Consider the following 23926-nt stretch of genomic DNA (forward strand, 5'->3'; position numbering starts at 1 on the left):
AACTGTGCTCTGCTCCCTGCTAACCTGATGAGAGCATGGTGTTGCAAGATCCTTTTTTCATGCAAGATCCCTGAAGTATGGACCACTTTCCTCCCATCTTCTTCACTGAACCTATCACAGAAATCTTCAACTCATCCTACAAATGCAGCATATCAGCCCTACTCTGACACTGATGCTAACAGCTCTCCTCCTTTCTCAGCTTTGGAGGAAAAGAAAGCAGCACAACATGAGAATACAGTGCTCAGTAGGTATCAATAATTCGGTATTGTAGCTATACCAAATAGCAGCATCACTACAGAAACAACATACTGCCTGCTACTAGGCTGGAAATCATGATGTGCAGCTGGAAAGCATTATATATCCTTACAAACCTGCAAACTAGTAGGAAAAATACATCAACTCTTTCAAGCAGTGTTATTAAATGAAAATGGATCTTCACCCATTGAAAACCACATACAACAGCGCCAAGAGGGAAAAAATTTATTGGTTCTTTAGATTTCCAATGACTGCTTGCATTACGTTCTACAAATTCATTCAAATATTACATACAAAGGATACCTTCTCTTCTTTGCAGTGTTAGAACTAGTTTAAGATTCAGTGGAAATGTAAGGAATAAAAGCAAAAAAAGAGTCTTTAAATTATTAATGAAAATACAGTATTAGTGGAAATACATGATTATTTTTTTTCCACGTTTCAGCAAAACACTTGCAAATATGGGCTCTGTGCTCAGTACTCATCTTCCATGAAGACTTTCGCATACACTCAGAAGGCACTTGAAATTCCCAGAGGTTGGGATGTCGGAGGAGGAGGGACTATTTATCAGCTGGGTAGTAACATGTTTGTTTTTAATAAGTGCGATATGAATATAAATTCAAACAGCCATAAAGCATTAAGATGCAAAATCTTAGCTAGGCATGCTAACTAAAGGGCTGCAAAGCTGGAGCACAAGAAATCCTTCATGTTTCTGCCACCATTACTCATCATCTCCACCACAGAGGAGCAGGAGCGCCTTCCTGTAGTCCCCAGATGTATCTTTCTGTTAATACAACAAACCAGTCACCATGAGTCACAGCCACAGAAATGCAAGGAAAAGCAGCTGCCAAGGAAAGACTAAACAGATTACACACTTGTCCCATCCACAGGAAATCCAATCAGTGGATGACTCTCCACTTGGGAATGGCAGAAGGAAATTCTCTGACTCTTCTGTCAGAGTTATATTTACAGAGAAAGAAGTTCAGAAACAATAAATGCTCCTGAAACCTTTAGCAGAAGTGGGCTATTTACTGCATGTGAGAAAGCATTCAACTGCAAAAGAGGAAGTGCAAAGAAGAATCTGGAAGCAGCACCAAGAGCAACAGTCTTTATGTTGCAACCCAGCCTAATTGATAAAGCAGCACCTCAGGAGCAGCAAGAGCAAATATTCTCCAAAACATTACTAGGAAAAAAAGCATTTGGGATCTAACTTTACAGCAAATCCATGACAATGCTCCCACAGCTGGCTCTGGATTTCCTGCTTGCTCCTACGCTTCCTACTCCTTCACATCCACTCAGAGGAGATTTTGACACAGACAGTGACTCCACTGTGAAATTTTTTCCTACTTTTGAGTGGTGCTAATGGTTCCACATCACAATCATAGATTTCCTCTCCAACCCCCTGTGCTATTCCTCTGGAGCCAGCATCCTTTCTAAAGCACTAAAAAGCAGAGGGAATTCAGAGAAGAAGGAAATGCAGTAACTAAAGGTAGGGAAAAAAAAAATGAGCAATTGCAATTTTGTAGTGGTAAAAATTGTAACTAGGGAAGACCACATCTATTCTCCCAGTGAACACTGAGGGGAAAAAAAAAAAAAAAAAAAAAAACACTTTAGCTTTTCATAACAAATGCTTCTCACTTAAATGATGCTGCTTGGTACTTCACAGAACCGCAGGCCAACCTCTGCTGTCCTCAGAGTGCCCTATGCTATCATGCACTAATGCTACCCTCCCATTTACAATGGAAACAATTACTTCTTAAGTACCCCTGCTTCCCCTGACAACAAAACAGTGGTTTTACCTGAATCACCTGATGCAACGATTTTGCAAAATTCTTTCTGAATTCTTGTCTAATATCCAACAGATCAATTTCACTTCTTGAAACCATGACTCTGATCAGGGTATCATCATCAGTGCCAGCCCCCTAAAGAGAAGAGTTTAAATATTACCCTATACATTTGTTTTAGAGAAATATTGTAATAAAACAAAACAAAAAATAAATAAAAACAAGTGGTATCTCAAAACACTCCTGCACTACATTTTTATACCAAAACAGGATTTATGGGACAGTACCACAGACATCCACACTGCAGTGTGTAGAACAGAGGACCAGCAACGCGAGGTGCTCTAAGCCCCAGAAGTCTATGAAGTGCCATATGATCAGCCCTCTTATTTTGTGTTTCATCTTCAGACTCCAACTGTGAATGCCCAGATAAATTTTAAACCCTCCAGCTCCAAGATTGTACAGTAGTACATCTGATCACTGCAACCAGAATCACACACAAATCATCTTTTCAGTGAAGTCTCAGGTCACTGCAGTAGACCTGCAGTGAGTTCTGGAAGTGGGTACATAAATCTCAACAGTGCTAAATGAAAGCATGTAACATTGTACAGCAAGCACAGGCAGACCAATCCATTCCACAAGTTATCCAGCTGTTTATTAGAAGGCAAACTTCCTATGCCTTTCCCAACCATGCATTTCTTTTATTCATCTGGTTTCCAATATTCCAAGTTTCTGCACTAGCAAGCACTGCCAGACCAACATCCTGACCCCTCCTGCTCAGACATGTCAGACTTCACACAAGCTGAAGCAATACAGATTGTCACATGCTGACCTGCTAGTGCACCTCAAGGAAGGACTTGGCAGAGTCCCCACGATCATCTTCAGCCTAATGTCCAGGGCCACTCAATCCTTCGACTGGGTGTAACATTCTTGGTTTACATCTAAAAGTGCCCTAAAGCTGCTCAGAAGTTACGTTATGAGTCCAGTTGTTTCTCAGTAGGATTTAATAGTAAAATCTGGTAAAAGCTAGGCTCTGCCCCACCTTATCATGAAAGCAGACATTGTAGAACTTTGTCATATCAAACTGCTAAACTGCAATCATAAATTCTTCTGCCAAATTTACTAACAATGAAGTTCTTTCTTATGGAAAGAGGTTAACCATTTTATTTATATTATATATAAATAATATATATATATAATATAAATATATATATTATATATATAATAAATTGTATATATATATATATCCCATATATATATATGGGATCTCATCTGTAGGCTTTAGTAAAGCATCTCATCATAGAAATTAAAAAGATTATTAAACCCATAGGGAAAAAAAAGTTTTCTACTGTATTCCTTGAAAAAAAATAATAATAAATAAACAAATAAGAAAAAGTAATCAGCATATTGTTAGCATATGTTGTATTTTCTATCTAAACCTAATTTTATGCTGATGGTGGTAAAAGCAGTAAAGCAGCTTTTAAAAATTGAGCTACCATTTCTTCTGTTTTCATTAATTCTCACGTTGACACCTCACAGCCACAACTATTTGTAACAAACACACCTTGGTGCTTTTCAGCAAAGGGAAGGAAGGATTTCTTCAGAGAAGCTGATCACACGCTTGAAAACAAAAAGATCACCAACTTCATCTTTCCTAGGGTTTTAATTACTATTGTCCAATTTAAGTTAGTAACACAGATTCCCTGCTTATCTCTTTCTATCTAAGATAAGGTGAAGAAAAACGCAACTATGCGACTGATGGGGTTCCCCTGCTAAAGCTTTTATAGCTGTTTAGATAACTTTTGTTTTTCTCTTACAAGTTCCTTTTCCTTTTCAAAATAGGATAGTCATTATGGTTGTGTTTCAAAGTTAACTGCACCGTCAGTCTCTAAACACGGCCAAAGCAAAGAGCAATAGATCTGCACAAGTGGCAGTTCAGCTTTGGTCATCTTTGCTTCCTAAATAGATCCACCACCTAAGTAAAGGCAATTTATTTATTTAGCTTTATTTATTTAGCTGAAGGTGCTCAGTAAATCTAGCCAGAAATTTTCCTTTATAACAAGATCAAGGGCAAAAGCAGCTGATGAAACTGATGTTTTCTGAAAAATACATATGGTCTGAGAAATTTACAGGGAACTTAGAGGGGGGAAAAAAAAAAAAAAGCAGCATATGAATTGGTCTACCCCAGATCTGCATACCCCAAACCTTTTGTAGATGCTTAGTGATACAGTACCCTGTTGGCATTTGCAATGAAAAAGAAATGATGAACAAATGAAACAGAGAACAATAGCCAGGGGAGATGGAAAGTGACATATGAAAAAACACATACATACTTTCATGGAATAATATAAGGTTTCAGCAAAATAGGCAGGCACACTTCGGATGCATTTCACTGGAAAAGGGCAAAGAATTAAATTACTGATTGTTATTAAATCACAACGCAATCTTTAACTGGCAAGACAAGTTGTGCATTTCTGTATCATTCTCTCCAGTGTGGGCTATTAAGTATACAGTTAGATAGACTGTTCCCCTACTACAACTCTTTGGGTTCTAGAAGTTGTAATAGAAAAGAAATATCACTAGCCAAATTCTACTCCCAGTTACAAACCTACTACGGCATTGTAAGCAGGATGCCAAGAATTCAACCAAAGGCAGAGCTCTGTCTCACTTTCTGGTTTCTCAATTTCTGTGCATTACTGAACAGTACACAGCAACACCTCTGTTCCCACTTTTTCCCACCCTCCCTCCTTGCTTCCATCTCATAAAGAGTAAAAGCTTATTCTCCAAATACAAAAATAGACCCCAGGTGAGTAACTTAAGATAGAACCACGTTTTCATGCCAAATCCTGTAACAACTGCAATTTAAGAAGGCTTGGGAGTAAATGCAAGAAGGCCAGTTCTAGATCTGTTAAGACTGTAATTACCAACTGCCAAAAGCAACTTCTCCAAATCACCAGAGGTTTCACGGTCAATGGTTTCTTCAATTTGAAAGCCAGAAATAGTCATGTATTTGTCAAACACTGGAAAATAGAAAGCGTGCTTACAGTCACAAATATTGTCAGCATTTTTCCTAGAATTCTCCTCAGTACAGGTTAATGTCATCTGTATCTCATTATCCACTGCTCAAATGCTGTTGTTCACTCCTTCTTTGCTCTAAAATATTTTAATTACTTATTTCTTACTGGATTGCTGTTATACAGCACATTCCTACATTTTGAGAGGAGCAATGCCGTGTACCAGAACATGCTGGGGGCATCCTAGCAGAAAAGCAGCTTTGTGAAAAGGACCAAGGGGTTCTAATAAACCAAGAACCAAATTGAATATGAGCCAGCAGTGTGCCCTGGCTGCAAAGAAAGACAACGATATCATACGCTGCATCAGGACAAGTATTGCCAGAAGAGAGGGAGGTGATTCTTTCCCTCTCCTCAGGGCTACCTGAAGTACTGTGTCCAATTCTGGGCTCTCCAGTACAAGACAGACATAGACATACTGGAGAGATTCCAGCAAAGGAAATGCTGGCTGATTAAGGGACTTGGAGCTTCTCTCCTACGAGGAAAGTATGAAAGAGACATAGCTGTTCAACTTAAAAATGAGAAGCCTCAAGGGAATCTTATCAATGTGTATAAATACCTAAAGGGGAGGTGCACAGAAGATAGGCTCTTTTCAGTGGCACCCAGTGATAGGACAAGAGTCAGGGAGGACAAATTAGAGCACATGGGGTTCCATCTCAACACTGGGAAATACATTTTTCATTGTGCAGGTGCTGGAGTGCTGGCACAGGCTGCTCAGGGAGGCTGTGGAGTCTCCACGGAGATCTTCAGAAGTCACCTAGACAGGGGCCTCAGCAGCCTCTGGATGGCCCTGCTTGAGCATGGGTTTAGACAAGATAACCTCCAGTAGACCCTTCCAATTCAGCCATACTGGGATTCTGTGAACATACCCAGTGATAGTGCAGAAAGAGGGAAGATGAGAAGCTGAAGGAATCCTTAAACATTTTTCCCAGGGCAATGCTATTATCACGTTGAATCTGAGCCCTTTTCTATGCTGGGCTTCTGCATCCACTTAGCTTCACCCAAACTGTCCTGTTGGCAGTCTGTTCTGTTTTCAAAGAAAACTGCTGTCTTATCAGTAGTTAAAAAATATTGTATTCCCATCACGTTAGGTAAACAAAATTTAGGATTACCTTATTGGCAACAGCAGTTTAAAAAATAAAAATAAGATTACAAATAAAATTAGCTCTGAAAATCCCATGAATCCAAGATAGAGAGAAAACAAAGACTGGAGAACCAAAGAAAAATTTACTGGTCGTTAGTTCCAGCGGCCTAGGCAGCTTGGTAAAACAGACTTATAAACAGGTGAGTAGCAGGAAAAAAAAAATACTGTTTATTTATTATGAGCTAATAAAACAGGCACCTAGGAAATGGTTGATTGTTTCAGATTATGGTGACTTGTAACAGACTCTTATCATCACTTTATTGCCATGACCTCTTTCAAAAGAAAATGTAAACATGCATCCAGCAAGAAGCACTCCAGCTGTCCCTCAGATCTACTGCACCACTCCCTCAAGCAGCAGGTCAGCTCTGCTTCTTGCTACAGGGAAGGAAAATTAGACGAAACAAAACTGAAAGTGCTAAAAAGAGGGGAGAAGTGAATAAAGGTTGCTGGACTTCACCAATGCAGTACCAGAAACAACTACCACCTTTACCATCGTCAGGGTAATGCCAGGACTTCAGTCAGAAGTTTTCAGTCATACCTGAACCATATCACCTACCCCTCCTTAAATGAGAAACACTTCGAGTTCCCAAGATGGTGATGAATGTTTCTTCATCTGTACCCCATTTTAGCTCCCCAGCTCTAAACAAGACCTGTTGTAAATTGAAGAGAACAAAACAGCAGAATTTTTAATGTGTTCACACACCTTGTTGAAAAGTTCCATTTGTCTTAATCTGAGAAGCAATAGCTGGAGGGAAAAAGATGAGATAAAATACTAACGTGACTTTGGAAACAAATAAATGATAAGTGCTGAAATTGACTGTGAAAGCATTTACACAAATAGTTCTGCTTAAGGCCCTAAAACTGAATGTGTGCATGGCCCCTTTCATAAGCCCCAAGTTTTCTGAAACTGTCATCATCTAAGAGATAAAGTCCTTTCCTAATATTGTTTTCTCTCTTCCCTTTTTCAAATAAAACTGGCAAAACGTCATTATAGTATGACTCATCTCAATGGGACAACTATGTTTACTTGGCTCAGGAGCTTTCAAACTAGAGGGGCCAAAATGGATTAAAAAGCTCTCAGAAGCAGTATTTTTGAGATGCTAAATTCTTAAGCAATATAAAATTACATTGGTAACAGGTTTTAATTGTGTTAGAGCACAGCGATTGCTCTTCAGCTATGTCTGAATGCTATTAGCAGCCTATAGTAAAGTAGAATGTTTCTAGAAATTTAAATAAGCAACAGAAGAAGAAAAAAAGAAAAAAAAAAATCAGAAAAAGAAATTAATTCTTTTGTCTCAAACTCAGAAGCCTTTCTCCAAATTGTGTGCTCAACTGGATGTAAGGAAAAAGGTTTTGCATATCAGAGTATATAGCTTTTTTCCTCCCTCCTCACAGGGACAAACAGTTACCACCTGTACTAAGGCCATCAAATATCTCCTAGAAAAACAGAACCACATCTGTTCCTTAGCCATACTGTATGCCAACCGTCTGCTCACACAGTAAAATCTGAATGTGACACTATGAATTTCCTATTTCTCTTTGTGCCACAATCCTATTCAAAGTGTATTAGTGACGGCTGAATGCTGTTTTTAAACTTGATACAGAGTGGAAAAGGATGGGAAAAAAAGGGTTATTTAAGCACTGCAAGGATATCCAGTTCAAAATAACATGTTAAGCTCTTTATCCAGTAGCAAATGTGAAGTCTCACTACAGCATTTTGAAATTCCAAAAATACATTTGTTTAGAGGTACTAGAAGTTGTGAATGACATTTTATGTTAGCTCTAATGGTTGTTAACAACTTAGTTCCCTTAGTTTCCCATGGAGACTAGACACTGTTACAAATGTCAAGTTCTAGAAATAATGTCTTATAGCTGGAGCACACTCATCCAGCCTGATTTCACAGACTCCTATAAATGTTTTCTTAATTACAAGTCATGGACCTCAATACGTTCTCCCATCACGATACACAAATAAAAATCTCTTCCCCTTAGTTGAGTCAGCAATGGGTCTAATAGCTATCCCAAGAAGTACTCTGAATAATGGTTCAAATACCCATTAAATCAGATCAGAGTTCAACAACCAGGGATATGTCCACTCATTTACAAAGAAACTGAGAACAGGTGATATCCAGGTACTACTCCTATTGATCTTATCATTGCCAGAAGCAACAGTTCATAAATAAGAAAAAAGTCTTAAATAATTTTTTACAACTGCACTACTAAGTTTTCATGTGCCTTGCTACTGCACAATACTCAAAACATGCCTCAACTGCATAGTTTATTATTAAAAAAGCAATACAAAATATCTTCCAAAAAGTTAAACTTTCTCCTCTAAGGATTCTCAGAAAAAAAAAAAATTAATAGTTCCCTACATATTCATACCATCTCAAATACCCTTTCCCCAACCACTTTTAATTACATTATGTTTGTTTGTTTTTAATTTTGTCTGAGATAACAGAAAATTACCACTGAATTTAAAATGTTACAGTCGAATATTTCATATCCTTCCCAAAATGTCATAGTAATCAATGGAAACATCTGGAAGCCAGAAAGAGTCTTGCATTTGCAGTCACATACTTCAAGTTCTGACCATCTGTACCTGGCAATAATCATTAGAAAATGCTCTGAATCTATTCCAGCTACATTAGCTGTTGAACACAAAGATACCATTCAGAGAAATGTGACAGAATGCCACTCTGTATAGGACCCAGCTCAAGCCAAATGCACACAGCAGACCACAAAGAATATTTTTAAAAAGAAGGAATTTTTCTGTATTTAAGTATGGTGCCTACTAAGTTTAGACAGCCAAAAAAAGGCATCTATCTAGCAAGGACTGTGGTTCATGACTTTCTTCAGCTACATAAACCCAGCTAAAGATAAAATGGACACAGTTTCATGAAAGAGTCATTTCAGTGATTTAAATATTTGCTTCACTAATTGCCAGGCTCTGGCTGGCCCATACAAATTTTAACAGGAGGAAGATGCTTTCTTATTTTACATAACAAAATATAGGCCTGTGCCAAGAAGATATTTTGCCAATGTCTCTGTGCATCTTGCTCTACTATCAAAAGAATGTTTAATTGATCTGGTATGTTGCTTTTCCTCCTTGTCATCTTGAACAATCCATATATTTTCTTCCATCCTAGCTGACAATTTATGAAAGAAAATCTGTAACCCAGAGCTATTTGAAACTGTTGAGAAGAAACAAGCATTAAATTCATTCTGTACTCCAGTTGCTGAAATAGTGCCTATACCTACAGCAAAGCCAGAAACTAGCAAAAGACTTCAAGGATATTGCTTACTGCCAGTATTCCTTTTCCCATTTACAGCACAATTTAATGATCAGCAATCCAGTAAAGGAACATACGCACAAATGGCAACAGGTGTGTCCCTAGAAATTCTAGAGAGGAAAAATATTGGATTGCCATTTTGTTACAGTAGCATAGGGTATTTGGAATACTTTCTCTTTTTATTGTTTCACACTCCCTGGAGGCATCCTTCACTGATTAGCATTAGCATTTCCCCATAACAAGAACATAACACTTGATATAAAATGATTAAATAGAAAGAAGCCCAAATTGAACATTAAAGAATAAACTGTTAACACATCTGAGTCTTCCAGCAGTGGGGTCTCAGCATTACAAAGCCTCAGCAATCATAATTCTCTCTTCTAGTGACTTAATTATCAAAACAAGTCATGCTTTACTTTACACTGAAACACTAAAGATTTGATCCCAACATTCCAGTTTTTTCACTTCTTTTCCCTACAACACATAAAATCACAGCAAAATGTATTTAAAAAAAAAAAAAAGCCACAACAAAACAACACATACAGAATCCTAAAAAAATTATCTCTGACATTCAAACTATATTTGCATAGGGTCTTTACAAGAGAACTGGTAGAAATACTCCCTCCTCTCCTCAAAAAAAGTCATTCACCCACCTGAGCATCCTTCTCAACTAGAGACTCATCAACTCTGCCATCAGGATCTCTATTTCCCTAAAAAAAAAAAAAAAAAAAAAAAAAAAGTTTACAAACTGTTAAGCTTATAGTTGAATCAAAAGCCAAACTGTTACATTAAGTCTGTAAAAGTTGTTGTGAGAAGTCAATTCATAATGTACCTTCTTCAAAATCAATTTCATTTCTCCCTTCTGCTTGTCTTATTACCTTCAAAAAACCCACACAGCAGACATTCTGCTGTATCCATATCATAAACACCACAGAAGCTTTTCAAGCCAGAGTTGTAGAAATGGCCTGGAACGGAGCTCAAGATTCTAGGTTCAGAGGAAATAACTCAGTTTCAGTACCTGTCGTGTCCATCATTTGGCCTATGAACCTTACTCAGTAAGCAGAAAACTAGCATGTGTCAGGCGTCAAAGCAGAAAGAAAATCATACACACATGCGTGCATGCAAAGAGATACACACCTGCAGCAGGACCACCAATAGTCTCTGGAAATGGCCTGACGTCTCTCCTGTAATCTTATCCTCCAAGTTGGCCTCATACTCTGCAAAAGAGCAATACTCCTATGGAATTGTGCATCAGAAACAGCTTTAACACCTGGGCGTATTCTGCCTTATAACATAACGTTATTGTAAAAAGATAAAGAGATAGTACCTCACACCTGTTATCAGCAAATTGCTAAAAGTATTTGGAAATAAAGGATGATACACACAGTTCCTCTTCAAGGAACTGAAGACCACACACTTCTGGGATTATACTGAAATACGCCAGTCTATTCAACAAGCGTAAGCCCAGAAAAACCTTGTGTCCATACATTTTGTTCTTGAAAACTCTGTTTTACCCTACACTTTATTAAAACATGAGAATTTCTTCTGTGCTGGGAACCAGAACAGATATAATGTGCTGAATTAAACACTGCCTGCCTTAGAAAGATAAATCCCCACAGTCATTGGGTGAATACACATATTCATACTCTTGTGGAAAACCAAAAAGTTGGACCTGCTTTAACATAAATCCATTTTACCAAAATGATAAGTTAAAATAAATAAATAAATAAATAAAGGAAAAAATAATTTAAAAAAATACCAGGTTTCTAATTTTCAAGCAAAAATTTCTGGGTAGAACAAAGAAATACATCTGAATGAATTCTAAGTACAAGGCACAAAAGACCTTGCATATCCTAGCCACAGGCCCAAAATAAAAGGATTTTTTGTTTACAAACACTAGTTTCTAGCAATATGAAGTTTCCCAGCTCAGCAGAACAAAATTAGATTTGCTGCACACACCTCCATTCACAGATAGGTCTCATTTGAAGAAACATGTTAAAGCCATATTGAAAGACCTGATAGAAGAGCCCAGAATTTTATTTTATACTGGATTTTACCTTGCATATAAACCTGTTTAATATTCTGCACTTCAGCAGGTGTTCTGGAGGCAAGAATTTCAGTCAACACTTTCTCGTTGGTTCCTGCTCCCTAGGGTGCAAGTAGAAACAGCTGATTTGATAACAATGGGAAAACAACTATTCCCTTTGACAATCAAAAGGCAAGCATTACTTTATACACTTGGACCAAACAGAATTTTTTTCTTATTATTATCATCTCATATACTGGGAACAGAGAGGTGGGAACTTCTCATTTCAATTCTGGCATGATTACATGCAAAGCCAACCCAATACTTACAAGAAGCTCACTGCTGCAGCATTGCTGCAGCCCATCTGAGACATCTCAGCTCTTCACTGTCACCATCAATGACACGAAGGTAACTGAATGATTTCCATCCTAGCTGTAGCTCATATGCTGTCCTTCATTGATCTTTACCCTTCTATCAGTTGCGTTGTGTTTAAACCTTCCCCTTTTTCCACCACAAATAAGCGCATTTTACAAAAGAATTGTAAACTGAGACCCTCCAATAGTTGCTGCCCTCTCATTACATGTAGCTAAAAGAGGAATTCCTCCCTGTCACAAGGATAAAATTTACAAAAGCCAAAGTAATATCTTGTTACCACGTCTGAGTCTGCTTTGCCTGTAAGAAAAGCCACTGCTGTTTACACTTCAAAAAAGAATGACTTCAGAAAAGCAACACTTGATTACAATACTGTAATTTTTGTTACTGCAGCATATTATTTACAATTCTTTCTAGAATTTAGAAAGAACTTTATCAGCTTTTCCTTTACCAACTGAACGTGCATTCCAATACACAGAAAAATACCAACAAAGATTTTATAAAACGTGTTCAGTCCTTTCCCTCTTACCTTGATTGCATGCTTCAGTGCATGAGCATCAAAAATACGTGCTGGTCTCATCAAAGACACCATCAATGTTTCAAACTTGCCAGTAAGTTCTGATTTCAGGTCATCCACAAGATCCTAGTGCAGAACAAAAGCACCATAATGAATAATGACTAAAGACTTCAAATGGACACCACATGTGCCTGCAAGTTAGAAGACTCCGGAGATGCATTGAAAATGACACAGGATAGGGTTCTTTTTGTTTTAACTGCTACATGACCTAAACACATGTAACCAGATAAAGAGTTAAAAAAAAAAAAAAAAAAAAAGATGCTTGTTCACTTGGCAAACCTGAATCACAGAATCCTTAGTGTTGGAAAGGACCTTTCAAGGTCATCTTGTCCAACTCTCCTGCAACGAACAGTGACATCCACAGCTCAATCAGGCTGCCCAGAGCCCTGCCCAGCCTGGCCTTGAACATCTCCAGGAATGGAGTAGCCATTGTATCTCCAGGAAACGTGTTCCAGTGCCCTACTACCCTCACTGTAAAACACTTTTTCCTTATATCTAACCTAAGTCTACCCTATTTAAGTTTAAATCCATTTCCCCTTCTCTCACCACAGACCCTGCTAAAAAGTCCACTTCTTTCTTACAGTCCCCCTTCAGATACTAAAAGGCCCCTCTTTGGTGGCCTCACAGGCTTCTTTTCTCCAGGCTCTTATAGGAGAGAGGTATTCCGTTCCTCAGACCATTTTTGTGGCCCTCTTCTGGACGCACACCAACAAGTCCCTATCTCTGCTTTACTGAGAACTCCACATCTGGACACAGTACTCCAGGTGTGGCCTCACCAGCACAAAGCAGAGGAGCAGGATCACCTTCCATGCCACTTCTTTTGATGCAGCCCAAGGATACAGATGGCTTTCCGGGCTGCAAGCGCACATTGCTGGCTCACATCCAGCCTCCCACTCACCAGTGCCCCCAGGTCCTTTTCAACAGGGCTGTGCTCCATCCTTACATCCCCCAACTTTTATATCCCCCCAACTTTGGCAGTGGGGAGCCAAGGAGCAAGACCTTGCACTTGGATTTGTTGAACCTCGTGAGGGGTCACTGCTCAAGCCTGTCTAGGTCCCTCTGAACAGCATCCCATCCCTCAGGTGTATCAACAGCACCCTATAGCTAGGTGTCACCTGCAAACTTGCTGACGGTGCACTTCACCCCACTGTCAGTGTCACTGATGAAGACATTAAATGAGTATCTGCCCCAGCACTGACCCCTGGGGGACACCACTTGTTACTGATATCCATCCAAACACTGAACCACTGACCACTACTCTCTGGACTCAATCCTGCAGCCCAGTGCTTTGTCCACCAGAAAGTCCACCTTCCAAATCTGTATCTTTCCAATTTGGTGAGAAGGATTTTGTGGGGCATGATATTACGCTTTGGGTTGTGGGTTTTTTTTTTGTTTGTTTGTTTTGTTTTTTGTTTTTTAATTGTTATTTAACATTGAAATTCATTTAACGCTACTAACTAACTGCACTAATTATTTTAAGTAATGTGTTTCTATCACATTTTCTAGCTCTAAAAAATATATTCCTGCTGTCAATTTATATGACACATATTAAGTCAAAATATTTGATAATTCTTTCTATACTGAGGATAAGGTCAGTACTTGAAGCATACTAACAGGAAACTATGCAAGCTTTTGCACTAAAACCTAAAACATACTATAAAAGTGTACATGAAAAAAAAAAAACATCTTTTTCTTTCAATAATCTAAATGGAGTATTCCAACCTAGCTAGCCATTAAGGATATGAAGAAGGGGAAACTAGATTTTCTTCAAAGGAATCTTTTACGAAAACCATGATGGATGTGCCTCCCTATTGTAACTAATCATCAAAGGACACATACAGCTAATTTCTACAGTTGTTTTTTCTTTTTCTCACCCTGCCAAATAGTGTTTTAAAAGCAGATGCAATTTCTTGACGTTGAGCATTATTTCTGCTGGTAAGGATCTTCAGAATAGTCTCTTCATCAGTCCCTGAAGTTAGAAAGAACAAGAAACAGTTATAAACAAACTCCAAAGAAAATAAACAGGAAAAAAAAAAAAAAAAAAAAAAAACAAACACACACAGAAGTAGCACAAACTCAGAAATAAAAGATGCTTTGAAAATAAAAAACCTACTGACAAACAGCATAATCATATAAACAACAAGTGTCACCAGACCTCTAGCTGAGCCACCGTGTCTGGAGCTTTGCTACAGCAAAAATGTGGCAGAGGACCTAAGTATTGCTATTTATTGCTTTCCATCAGAGCCCAGTTCCAAACAGTGCACCCAGCACTCCAGCTATCAGGTAAAAAAACATTTAGACACAGGCTGTAGCATATGGAAGAGCCCTGTTTTCAGGCTTTCCAAGAGACTTCAGAGTGTATCAAGACATCGTATACATAATGTATATTTAAGACTGTTTGATCAGTCAACTCTGAGAAAAACTCAGTCCAGTACCCCTAGGAGTCCCAGGGTAGGAAAGTATGGAGCTATTATCCATTTTATATACAATAGGGTTACAAAGTGATCCCCACAGCACAGCACCTTGCTAGCTGTACTGAATTTGGCAACACCTGAGGTTTACTGCATTCCATTCTCCCCTTTCCTGCTTATTCCTGGCTACAGGTGGCTTCTAAAGTATTGATTAGGATGTGTTATCACGGCAAAGATTTGGGGCACAAAGCTACAGCCTGAGTTAATAGACCACTCCTTAGTCTATCTCTATTCTGTATGCTTTGTATTTAATCACAATCGTAACACACTTACTTCCAGACCAAGGGAACACTCACATGTTTTCCAAGCACAGAGCTTTTATTACACTGCAGTAAGTTTCCAGTTATACCCTTTCAATTTATAGTCCAACTGTGCAATAAAATCCCACGTGTAAAGAAGCCTGTGGAGTATTAAGTTTTAAATAAGGTCTATCCAAGCTATCTTTTTTCCTTGTGTTGATCTAAAAATAAATGTTATTGAGAGCAGTACAGTCAGAACTAGGACATGTCCAGATTTCTGCAGTTCTGAGGCTATCATTTGTAGCATGTGGACACATGCCTTATCCTTTTCTGCTAGTATAAAAAATGAGTTCAGAAAGGATGTTTTCAAAGCAGGAGTGAGAGCCCTTTCCTTTTCCTAAAATATTAAATTCTTCTTACCCATTCCCTTCATGGCCTTGCGAAGGGCTTCTGCATCAGATCTGGCATCAAAAGGAGAGAATGCTGTCACAGTGCCTCTTGTATACTAGAGAAAAAAGAGAGTGAGAAAAAGGGAAAAAGCCATGAAATAGAAGATAAAGTGCCTTTCAACTCTTCACATGTGAGCTCAGATTAAATTTGAATCCAAGACTCAGAAGCAAACAGCATTTCCCATGTGTTTGTCTGTCTAAGTAGCAATCTGTGGGCATTTAAACGCAGTTCTCACTAAAGGTTGTTGTATTTTCATCCAGCAGTAGACCAGCTAAATTCAGGTTTATTTGCATAAGTGTAGTTTGCAGAATTTGTTCTGACAACACTGGAGCCTTAATGCAGGAAAATGACTGAAATTATCATAACTTAAAACAATTTGGGAAATAAATTGCACAAACCATGTGGGCCAGAAAAGCTGCACAATGATCCAAGACATGTTTGGAAATAAGAACTTATTTTCCTCACACAAAGCCTACTGGAGCTTTCAGTCAGTATCAGACTGATTCCTTCCATCCTGCTGCAAATGTGATCCATCAAACTGTGCAATGTCATTCAATTTTTTCATCCTGTTCCTTTTGGCATGAGCTCCTTTTTACTTAGATTCAAAGAAAAAAGCAATTCAAATGAAAGATAAAAGATCAGTCCATCCAAACACAAACATAACTCCACTAGGTTTCCATGGAAAATGATTCTTCAGGGAGTTAGTGCTTGGGCCAAACACAGAAAGATATTTATCACTCTTACAGAAAAGTCTTGCCTTTATTTAAATGTGACAGTTCAAGAATCTACTGTGCTCTAGGTATATAGGTAATTTAAAGAACTACAGAGGTCAAGAAACAGCCAAAAGGGGAAACAGATGGCTTTTATGAACAGGGAAGCTTTCTAACAGCAGAAGGAGAAAACTTTCATTGTAGGCGTAGTCATACTGAAGTAGCAATTAGCATAGGAAGAGCATTTTTCCTACTCTCAAGAAAGTGCGCAAAAAGAAACGCAAAGAAATCCACTGAATTGAGGCCAGGTTATTTCTCGGGCAGAACAACCATCTGGCCTCTGTGACACAGTCTTTCCCTTTCCCTTGAGTTAGCAAGTTCAGCCTCGCAGTGCTTTGGTTTCAAGTCAATGTACTCATTAGGGTAGGTCAGCAGAAAAGCACAGAGAAAAAAAGAACTGGAAAGCACTAATCAGAAACTACCCTGAATCATTACTGGCTCTCAGGCCATCTGTGTGTTATTATCAAAGAATCCTTAGAACTCCCAGAGCAGAAGTAGTAATAGGTTGGGATTACCCCACTCTATATCAGAAATTCAGGACACAAAGCATTACCGTGTTTGAGAGCAACAGCAAACTTCTTTCTGGTAAATGCTCTCCAGCAGCCAGCCTACATCAAAGAAATGTCAATTCCCCCGAAGTGTTCTCTTTTTCAGCATCACAACAATAACAAAACATTACAACAAAAACATTACAAGCATGTTTTTAGGTGTTATTTCAAATTTAGGTGCATCAGTCTGCACTCACTGTCTTTTTCCTAGATAACTCCAAAAATTTTCATGAAGAAATCCCAAGGATTTAGGTGTCAATTTCATAAAATTGAATTTAATCTGCTAGAACAAAGATTGAAAAGCGTATATTTTCCTCCTCCTCCATTATTACTATACCAGCCAACACAGGGTTATTCAAAAGCATATTTCCTGATGCTTTGCCTCATATCACCTTATAAAGACAGCATTATGCAACTACCATGATCCTCCTTTGGAAATCCCTGTCAGGTCAATCTATCTCAGATAAAATGGTTTTTATGTTAAAGTTTTCCTTGGCTTATGTTGTTATAAGCAAGTGGCATTTCCCTTAGTGATTCCTAAGTCTTGTGACAATGGCTCAGAATCTCTCTTTGGCTGTTCTAGAGAAAGTTTGTACAAATACTAAACATTAGATTACAAATCACTCTGCATTACCCTTCTTGTTTTTATTAACCAAGCAATCTTCCATAATTCTCCTTCAAAACACACTGAGGAAAACTTTACTATACACAAAATCTGATGAACAGTTGTTGGTGCAGCTGTAAAATAGATGCTATCTTGATGCCTAGATGTCATTTGCATTCCACACACTTTCTTCAAGCACACATTATTTACTGGATTTTGGCTACACTATCACCCTTAAGCAATACTTGAGAGGCACTTAACTTGTTGATCAGAAATCCTGCTGCAGCTCTGCCATTCAGGATGACAGAAATGTTCATCAGTTGGGCACCACAGACACAGCATCTGTAGTGGCAGAACCTCCAGTTACATGTGCTCACCTTAATACTGTACATCAGTGCACATCGAGCACAACCACCAGCAGGGATTGTTCATATAAGACAACCTTGAACATAGTTTTATGGGTCCTAGTCAGAGCTGAGTTCTAAAAGCACCTTCAGAATCCACCTATGGGCAGGCCTGATGCTGACAATACATGCCCCAGCACTGAGAAAGTGTTGAGCTAACCTGCCTGTCAAGAAACCACTCACCTAGCTTTTTAGAGCAGTGCATGACTCAGCAGTCAAGATATGGCAGCAGATCTCATGTTATGTTTAACAATTGCAAATCCATCCAAAACACTCCACTGTCCAAGGAGTGCCGCATCACTTATCCTGGTCCCAGCTTCTTATTTGCAAAAATCAATGGGAAGGGGCAGAAAGATCAGCACTGACAAGAAACTGAGCTCAAGAAGAGAAAAGCTGCATCTTCTTTCCCAAATGCAGCACTTTTGGGTCACAGAAAGAAAAAGCACCAGTTCACAACCATCGTCACTGTCTGAACTATTGAAATCAACTTGCAGTCATGGAGAATCAGCAGCAGGAGCTGTGAACCAGATGTTTCCAACAAAATAATAAATCAATACAAGAGAGTTTCTGACAGAGACCAGACTCATTTGTCAGACATCCAAGCTAGTGTTAATGCTTAGTTTCATCCTTATCAAAAACAGACTCATTTTTGCAGATGGATCACAGCTTCACAACTGCTATGCCATCTGTAGTGGCATAGCATGAAAAATAGTGAACTGAAAGACTACCATAGATTTATTTACAAACTTTGTAACTTTTAACAGAAATAAATAAATGATCACACCTTCCAGTATCTCTAAGAAAGCAGCTTGCTCTTTGTGCAAATTAGATGCACTGTAACACTACAGCCTCATAGGACACTATTGCTGTGGTCAGTAATTTCCTCCCTCAGAGCAGTTCCTCTCTCCACCCAGAGAACAACGGAAAGGAAAACACAAATCAACTTTTATACAAATCCATCTGTAATCTGGATCACTTAGTAAAAATCAGCGTTCTATACAGAGGGCAGTAAAACAAAGGGAAAGACAATAGGCAAGACCTTGACAGAAAGAACACTGAAGGACTGTAACACCCAAAGCCTAACCACATTTTTCTTTCTACATGCCCCACTGCACTGACTGTTAAGCGGTCGTGGATAGCAAGAAGACAATTTGAGATGGCACACTAGAAACGAAAAGCAGCCTCCATGTTCTCAAGACACTTGCCAGCAGGACTGGTGAAGCTTCTAGATATTTGGAATGAAAGTTGGCATGAAAAGAAATGGCAGAGGTGGAAAGAAAACAAAAGACTCAAGTAAGAGAAGATCTAGCTCACGCCCCTCCAGCAAGGAAATCCATGCTTCTTCACATCTTTGTTTACTCTGCTCTGCAGAAGGTCGAAAAGTTACAAACTCATCAGGCAAATTGCTCCTGAGCAGCACCTCAGAGCTATTTTTATTTCTCCCAACAGACAACTTTACTTCACAATTTGGCACCATGTGGCCACATATCCTGGTAACAGCATTATCTGTAACATCAACAATAGCCACCTAATGAGGTTCCCTTTTTTTTTTTTTTTCCAACCAAGCACACAATTTCCCATTCACAGTGCTTACCTACTATTCAATAAAAAGTAGTCATTATCAGCAAACAAAAAAAAAACATACTTGAACAGACCCAGATTTATTTCCAGCTATTCTTGCCCCATACCCACTCATAGCCATGTTTCCCACACATGAAGAGCTAACTGTCTTTCACATTGTTACACAGCAGCTACAGAAGTAGATCCTGACTGATTTCCTACTGGAAAGCCCAGCATGTAGTAAGAGGAGCTGGTATGCAGCAGCATTCTTACTGTATCTCTCCATCTGTTTACAAGGTAGCACAGGAGAACTGTGAAGAGGTGAGAATGGAAACGGACAATGTCTTCCAAACAAACAAAAAGGGCATGCTATTTCAGCACACCAAAATAGCCCAGAAATGTCATGTTCTTGAATAAATGAAAGACTAACTCAAGATTTTTTTTCACATAAATATACCCATCTTGCAGACAAAGCACAACAAAGTGCCCACCAGTAAATTGAAAGCCTTTGGGCTTACTGAAGACCAGACATAAATACCTGTTAAAACCATACTCGAAAGCCAACACTACATAAGAATAAGATTATATGTGCCTACCAAAATTTCAATGGCAGTAAGGACAGAAACGATGCTATGAGTGGATGCATACAGACACACAGCTAGTACCAGTCCACAACCAAGTCACTTCTACAAAACACTTCTCTAAGTTTAGTGATGCTTCATATCATCCACTTGAATGGAAGGAATAAGCTCTGGGCAGCAGGCTGCATTCACATCTGTCCTACTATACTTAAACTTCAGACAACAAAAGGGAATTACTCAACATCTGTGTTGAACTCTGAGTCAGCATACCACAGAGGTATCAAGGACAGGGAAGACAGAAAAAGGAAGGGGGGGCTGGGGATGGGGAGAGAGGATAGAGACAGCAGAAAAGAGAGAGAGCAGAAAAGATAAGATCAAGCAACAGAAACATGGGAACCAGTGCAGGGACGTGTGCAAAAACAGTTAGAGAACTTGTCCTCGCAAAGAACCCCAGCAAAGCCAACAAGCTGCTCAGAATCCAGCCTTGGAAAAGTGTTTGCACTTCGGAATGTGGGAAATAATCCTCTAAAGCAACAACGAAGTTAGCGATACTACTCTTATGCTCCAAGTTATTGAATCATTAAGGTTAGAAAACACCTCTGAGATCAAGTCCAACCATCATAGAAGCATGGAATCACAGAATGGTCCAGGTTGACCACAATGATCACCTAGTTTCAACTCCCCTGCTATGTGCAGGGTCACCAACCGCTAGACCAAGTCACACAGGTTTACAGAACAGGAACCGTTGTACAGCACACAGCAGCCACACCTGCAACAACTGCAAGCAGTCCTTTCCTGGCAGCTTACAAATGGAGATGGAAAATGGTCTGTACAAAAAGCTGGGGAGTTACAGGCCAAAACAGACCAGTCCAGAAAATATTCTTGTAGCCTTCTTACAAGATTTCTCAATAAGCAAGCACAAAGTAGCACTTCCAAGGCAGATTATCAAGTGGGAAGGGACCACCTCATACATGTCTATACATTAAACAAAGACCACTACGCACAGAGATATGTAAGAAAAGAATTGTGCCTTAGGACTGCACTATTCCTCCAGAGAAAGGGAAAATATAGAGGCATGGAGAGACCAGTCTGTACTGCATACTATGGCATGCTTCAGTTTTCCACAAAATAAATGAACCTTTTTCTCCTGGACACGGATCGTGGAAAATCCCTCAACAACATGGAAAGAGAAAAGAACTGTTGCCATTCCTGAGCTAGAACAAGTACTGAAGTGACAGATGCTCCAAAGACAGCTCACCTTCTTCAGGTTTTATTCTCCATTGATATATCCAGACTACACGGGACTTCAGAGCTGTGCAGCCTTTTTGAATGCTGAACCTTTGGTTTCACATATAAATAACTACAGATAATTGACCTTCTATATTTTGTAATTAATTAATACCTATTTTCATTTCTTAGCATTAATCCATGGTGCAATAAATTTAAAAACAGCTATCTGCCATGAGGATCAGAGCTTTTTTTTTTTTAATTAATTAATTATTTATTTATTTTAAAGGAATGACAGGCTGCAAAGCTTCAAAACTCTTTCTTTCTTTTTTGGCTGCATCACCTCACAGGCAGCGTCACAGAAGTTGGGGGAAGCAGCCATCTGAATGTGGGAACTGGAGGGCAAGACCTCCCTGGTACAAGACTTGATAGAATCATAGAATCACAGGGTTGGAAAAGAACTACAAGAGCATCTGGTCCAACAGTCCTCCTATTACCATTACCACCTCTAAGCTACTAAACCATATTTTGCAGAACTTCATCCAGACATCTCTCGAACACCAGCAGGGACAGTGAGCACCAAGGGCATCAACAAAGATCAAGAATTAATACTTTGGTGAAACAGACTACAAATGAACTGCAAATTTGCATGCTTTTACTAAGAGGAAGTACTTTTGAACCTTCTTTCCCAATGTTATCAAGCAGTTCTTAACTGTCTATTCATACCTTAAGCACTTAATCAAATGCCAGCAATCCTCATCACCACATGCTCAGTTCATGCACTGGATGCAAAGTAACAAACAAATTATGAAGTTCCCTTCTCTAAATGCAACAACCCTTCAAAAAGTGAGACAAATCAGAGCACAAGTATGCATTTCAGTGTCTGTGAGCAGGTGCTAGCCTTTCTATCAAATTAGCTCAACATTCATCTGAGAGCACCTAATCCCAAACATAAATCATTTTATGAACAATAAAGAACTGACTCAGCTCACTTTCATTTAACGATACTCCTATGAGATGTCATTATTCACGAAATTCAAAACTCTGTCCTAAACTAAACCTAACTTTGTCCTAGCTAAAACGTTACTGCTTAGGAATAGAACAGCTCTGTTGGAAGGGACCTCGCGGAGCACCCAGCCCAACTGCCACGGAGCTACGGTACAGCACCGCAGTCACCGCGACCTTGGGGAAGTGCCTTACACTTCCTACAGCCGTACAAAGCCCACAGTTCTCTTTTGCTGCTCAGAGCACGAGGGGCATAGAAAACCGATGCGGCTGACTCGTATAGCAAGCCCTGCTCCAGGATCAAGCGCATGCTCAAGGAAGGCAGAGCTAAAGCAGAGCCGTACTCGTGGCTGCAAAGCTTGCAGAAGAACGGAGCGAATAAGGGACGCCCTGGGACTTTTCTCCTCCCTCCTCCAGCGGAAAGCGCCTCCGCCCAGGCTCTGCATAAACCCGCGGCCCCGAAAAGTTGGCCAAATTAGTGGAAACTGGCGGAAAAAAAGAGTGAGCTGTGTATGACGTGTTCCTCACATGATCGGCCACATCCCCCGCCAGGCTCGTAGATGGAATGATTTAAGGAAGACCAGAGAGAAAAAAAAAAAAAAAAAAAAAAAAAAAACAGAGACTGCAGGAGAGCCGTTCCGGCGGCCAGACAGGGGAACCGCTCAGGGGCGGCCGTTCCGCGATGCCTCCCGCCTCACCTTCGCCATCTCCGCAGTTCGCCGGTCGGGGCTGGAGCCGAGTCCGAGTCTGCAAAGAGAAACGCGACAGTGAGCGCCCGGCCGCCGCCCGCCCCCCCAGAGCGGCTGCGAGCCTCGCACAGCGGGCAGCTCCCTCACCGCGAGCGTCCGTCGAGTCGCCGCACAGAGCGCCGAGTGAGCCGCAGAAGAAGCAGCGAGCTCTGGCCCCGCCGTTGCCTGCTCCACCCGGGGGCCGAGCCAGGGACCGCCCCGGGCGGGCGGAGAGCCGTAGCCGCCTCCAGCGGGCGGTGACCGCCGTGTGCCCGGCCGGGGGCCCCGCGAACCGCAAAGGCGGGGATCGCCCCGGGTTCGGTAACACCGTGAGCTTGGACGTGGAACTCTCTGTAAGGGCTTTTAGTTTTGCAACGTCTTACAGAGGGAGTATTTCGGAGGCCTGAACGTTTCCTCGTAGAGGAAGCGGGCTGCGCGGCTGTTCCATTAGCGGCTCCCTCACCCGCACCGATGCGATCCAGCTGGGCGTTAGGCGCAGGGAGGAAAAATAAAGTACACAAATGGAATCTAGCGCCTTCGCCAAAATAAGACGCTATCATCTCATTATGTGAGGTTTCTAACGTGCCGTGGTCGTGTTTTTCTTCACAAAACACCGACTTTACTGATCGCTGGGTAAATTTAAACCTTTTGTCTCTCATTTCTTGTTCGAGCAACATAAGGTTCAGGAAAAACATGAAAACCACCCAGCTGGCTTTATTTGCAGAACCAGAAGCCAAATAGTTGGAGAAAATGCCCTGATTTTCTAACTGGAGCCTGATTTTCTTTCTGACTGAAGTGGCACTACACATGCTGCAAGATGCATGAA

General features: G+C 40.0%; 1 protein-coding gene across 1 annotated transcript; it reads right to left on the minus strand.

Moving 5' to 3' along the window:
* Positions 1-465: 465 nt before the first annotated feature.
* On the minus strand, positions 466-23303 carry ANXA5 (annexin A5). The gene is made up of 13 exons (XM_042812033.1): positions 23209-23303; positions 23071-23119; positions 15644-15728; positions 14388-14482; positions 12466-12579; positions 11596-11686; positions 10676-10755; positions 10192-10248; positions 6805-6898; positions 4958-5053; positions 4367-4425; positions 2052-2174; positions 466-1036 (listed from the first exon to the last, which is right to left on the minus strand). Exons 2-13 carry the CDS (start codon positions 23077-23079, stop codon positions 974-976), a joined length of 966 nt encoding a protein of 321 aa, XP_042667967.1. The 5' UTR covers positions 23080-23119; positions 23209-23303; the 3' UTR covers positions 466-973.
* Between the last annotated feature and the right edge of the window lie 623 nt (positions 23304-23926).

Source organism: Centrocercus urophasianus, unplaced genomic scaffold (assembly GCF_019232065.1).
Source record: "Centrocercus urophasianus isolate 14NV4802_14NV808 unplaced genomic scaffold, USGS_Curo_1.0 seq_13, whole genome shotgun sequence".
In the NCBI taxonomy this organism is placed as follows: domain Eukaryota; kingdom Metazoa; phylum Chordata; class Aves; order Galliformes; family Phasianidae; genus Centrocercus; species Centrocercus urophasianus.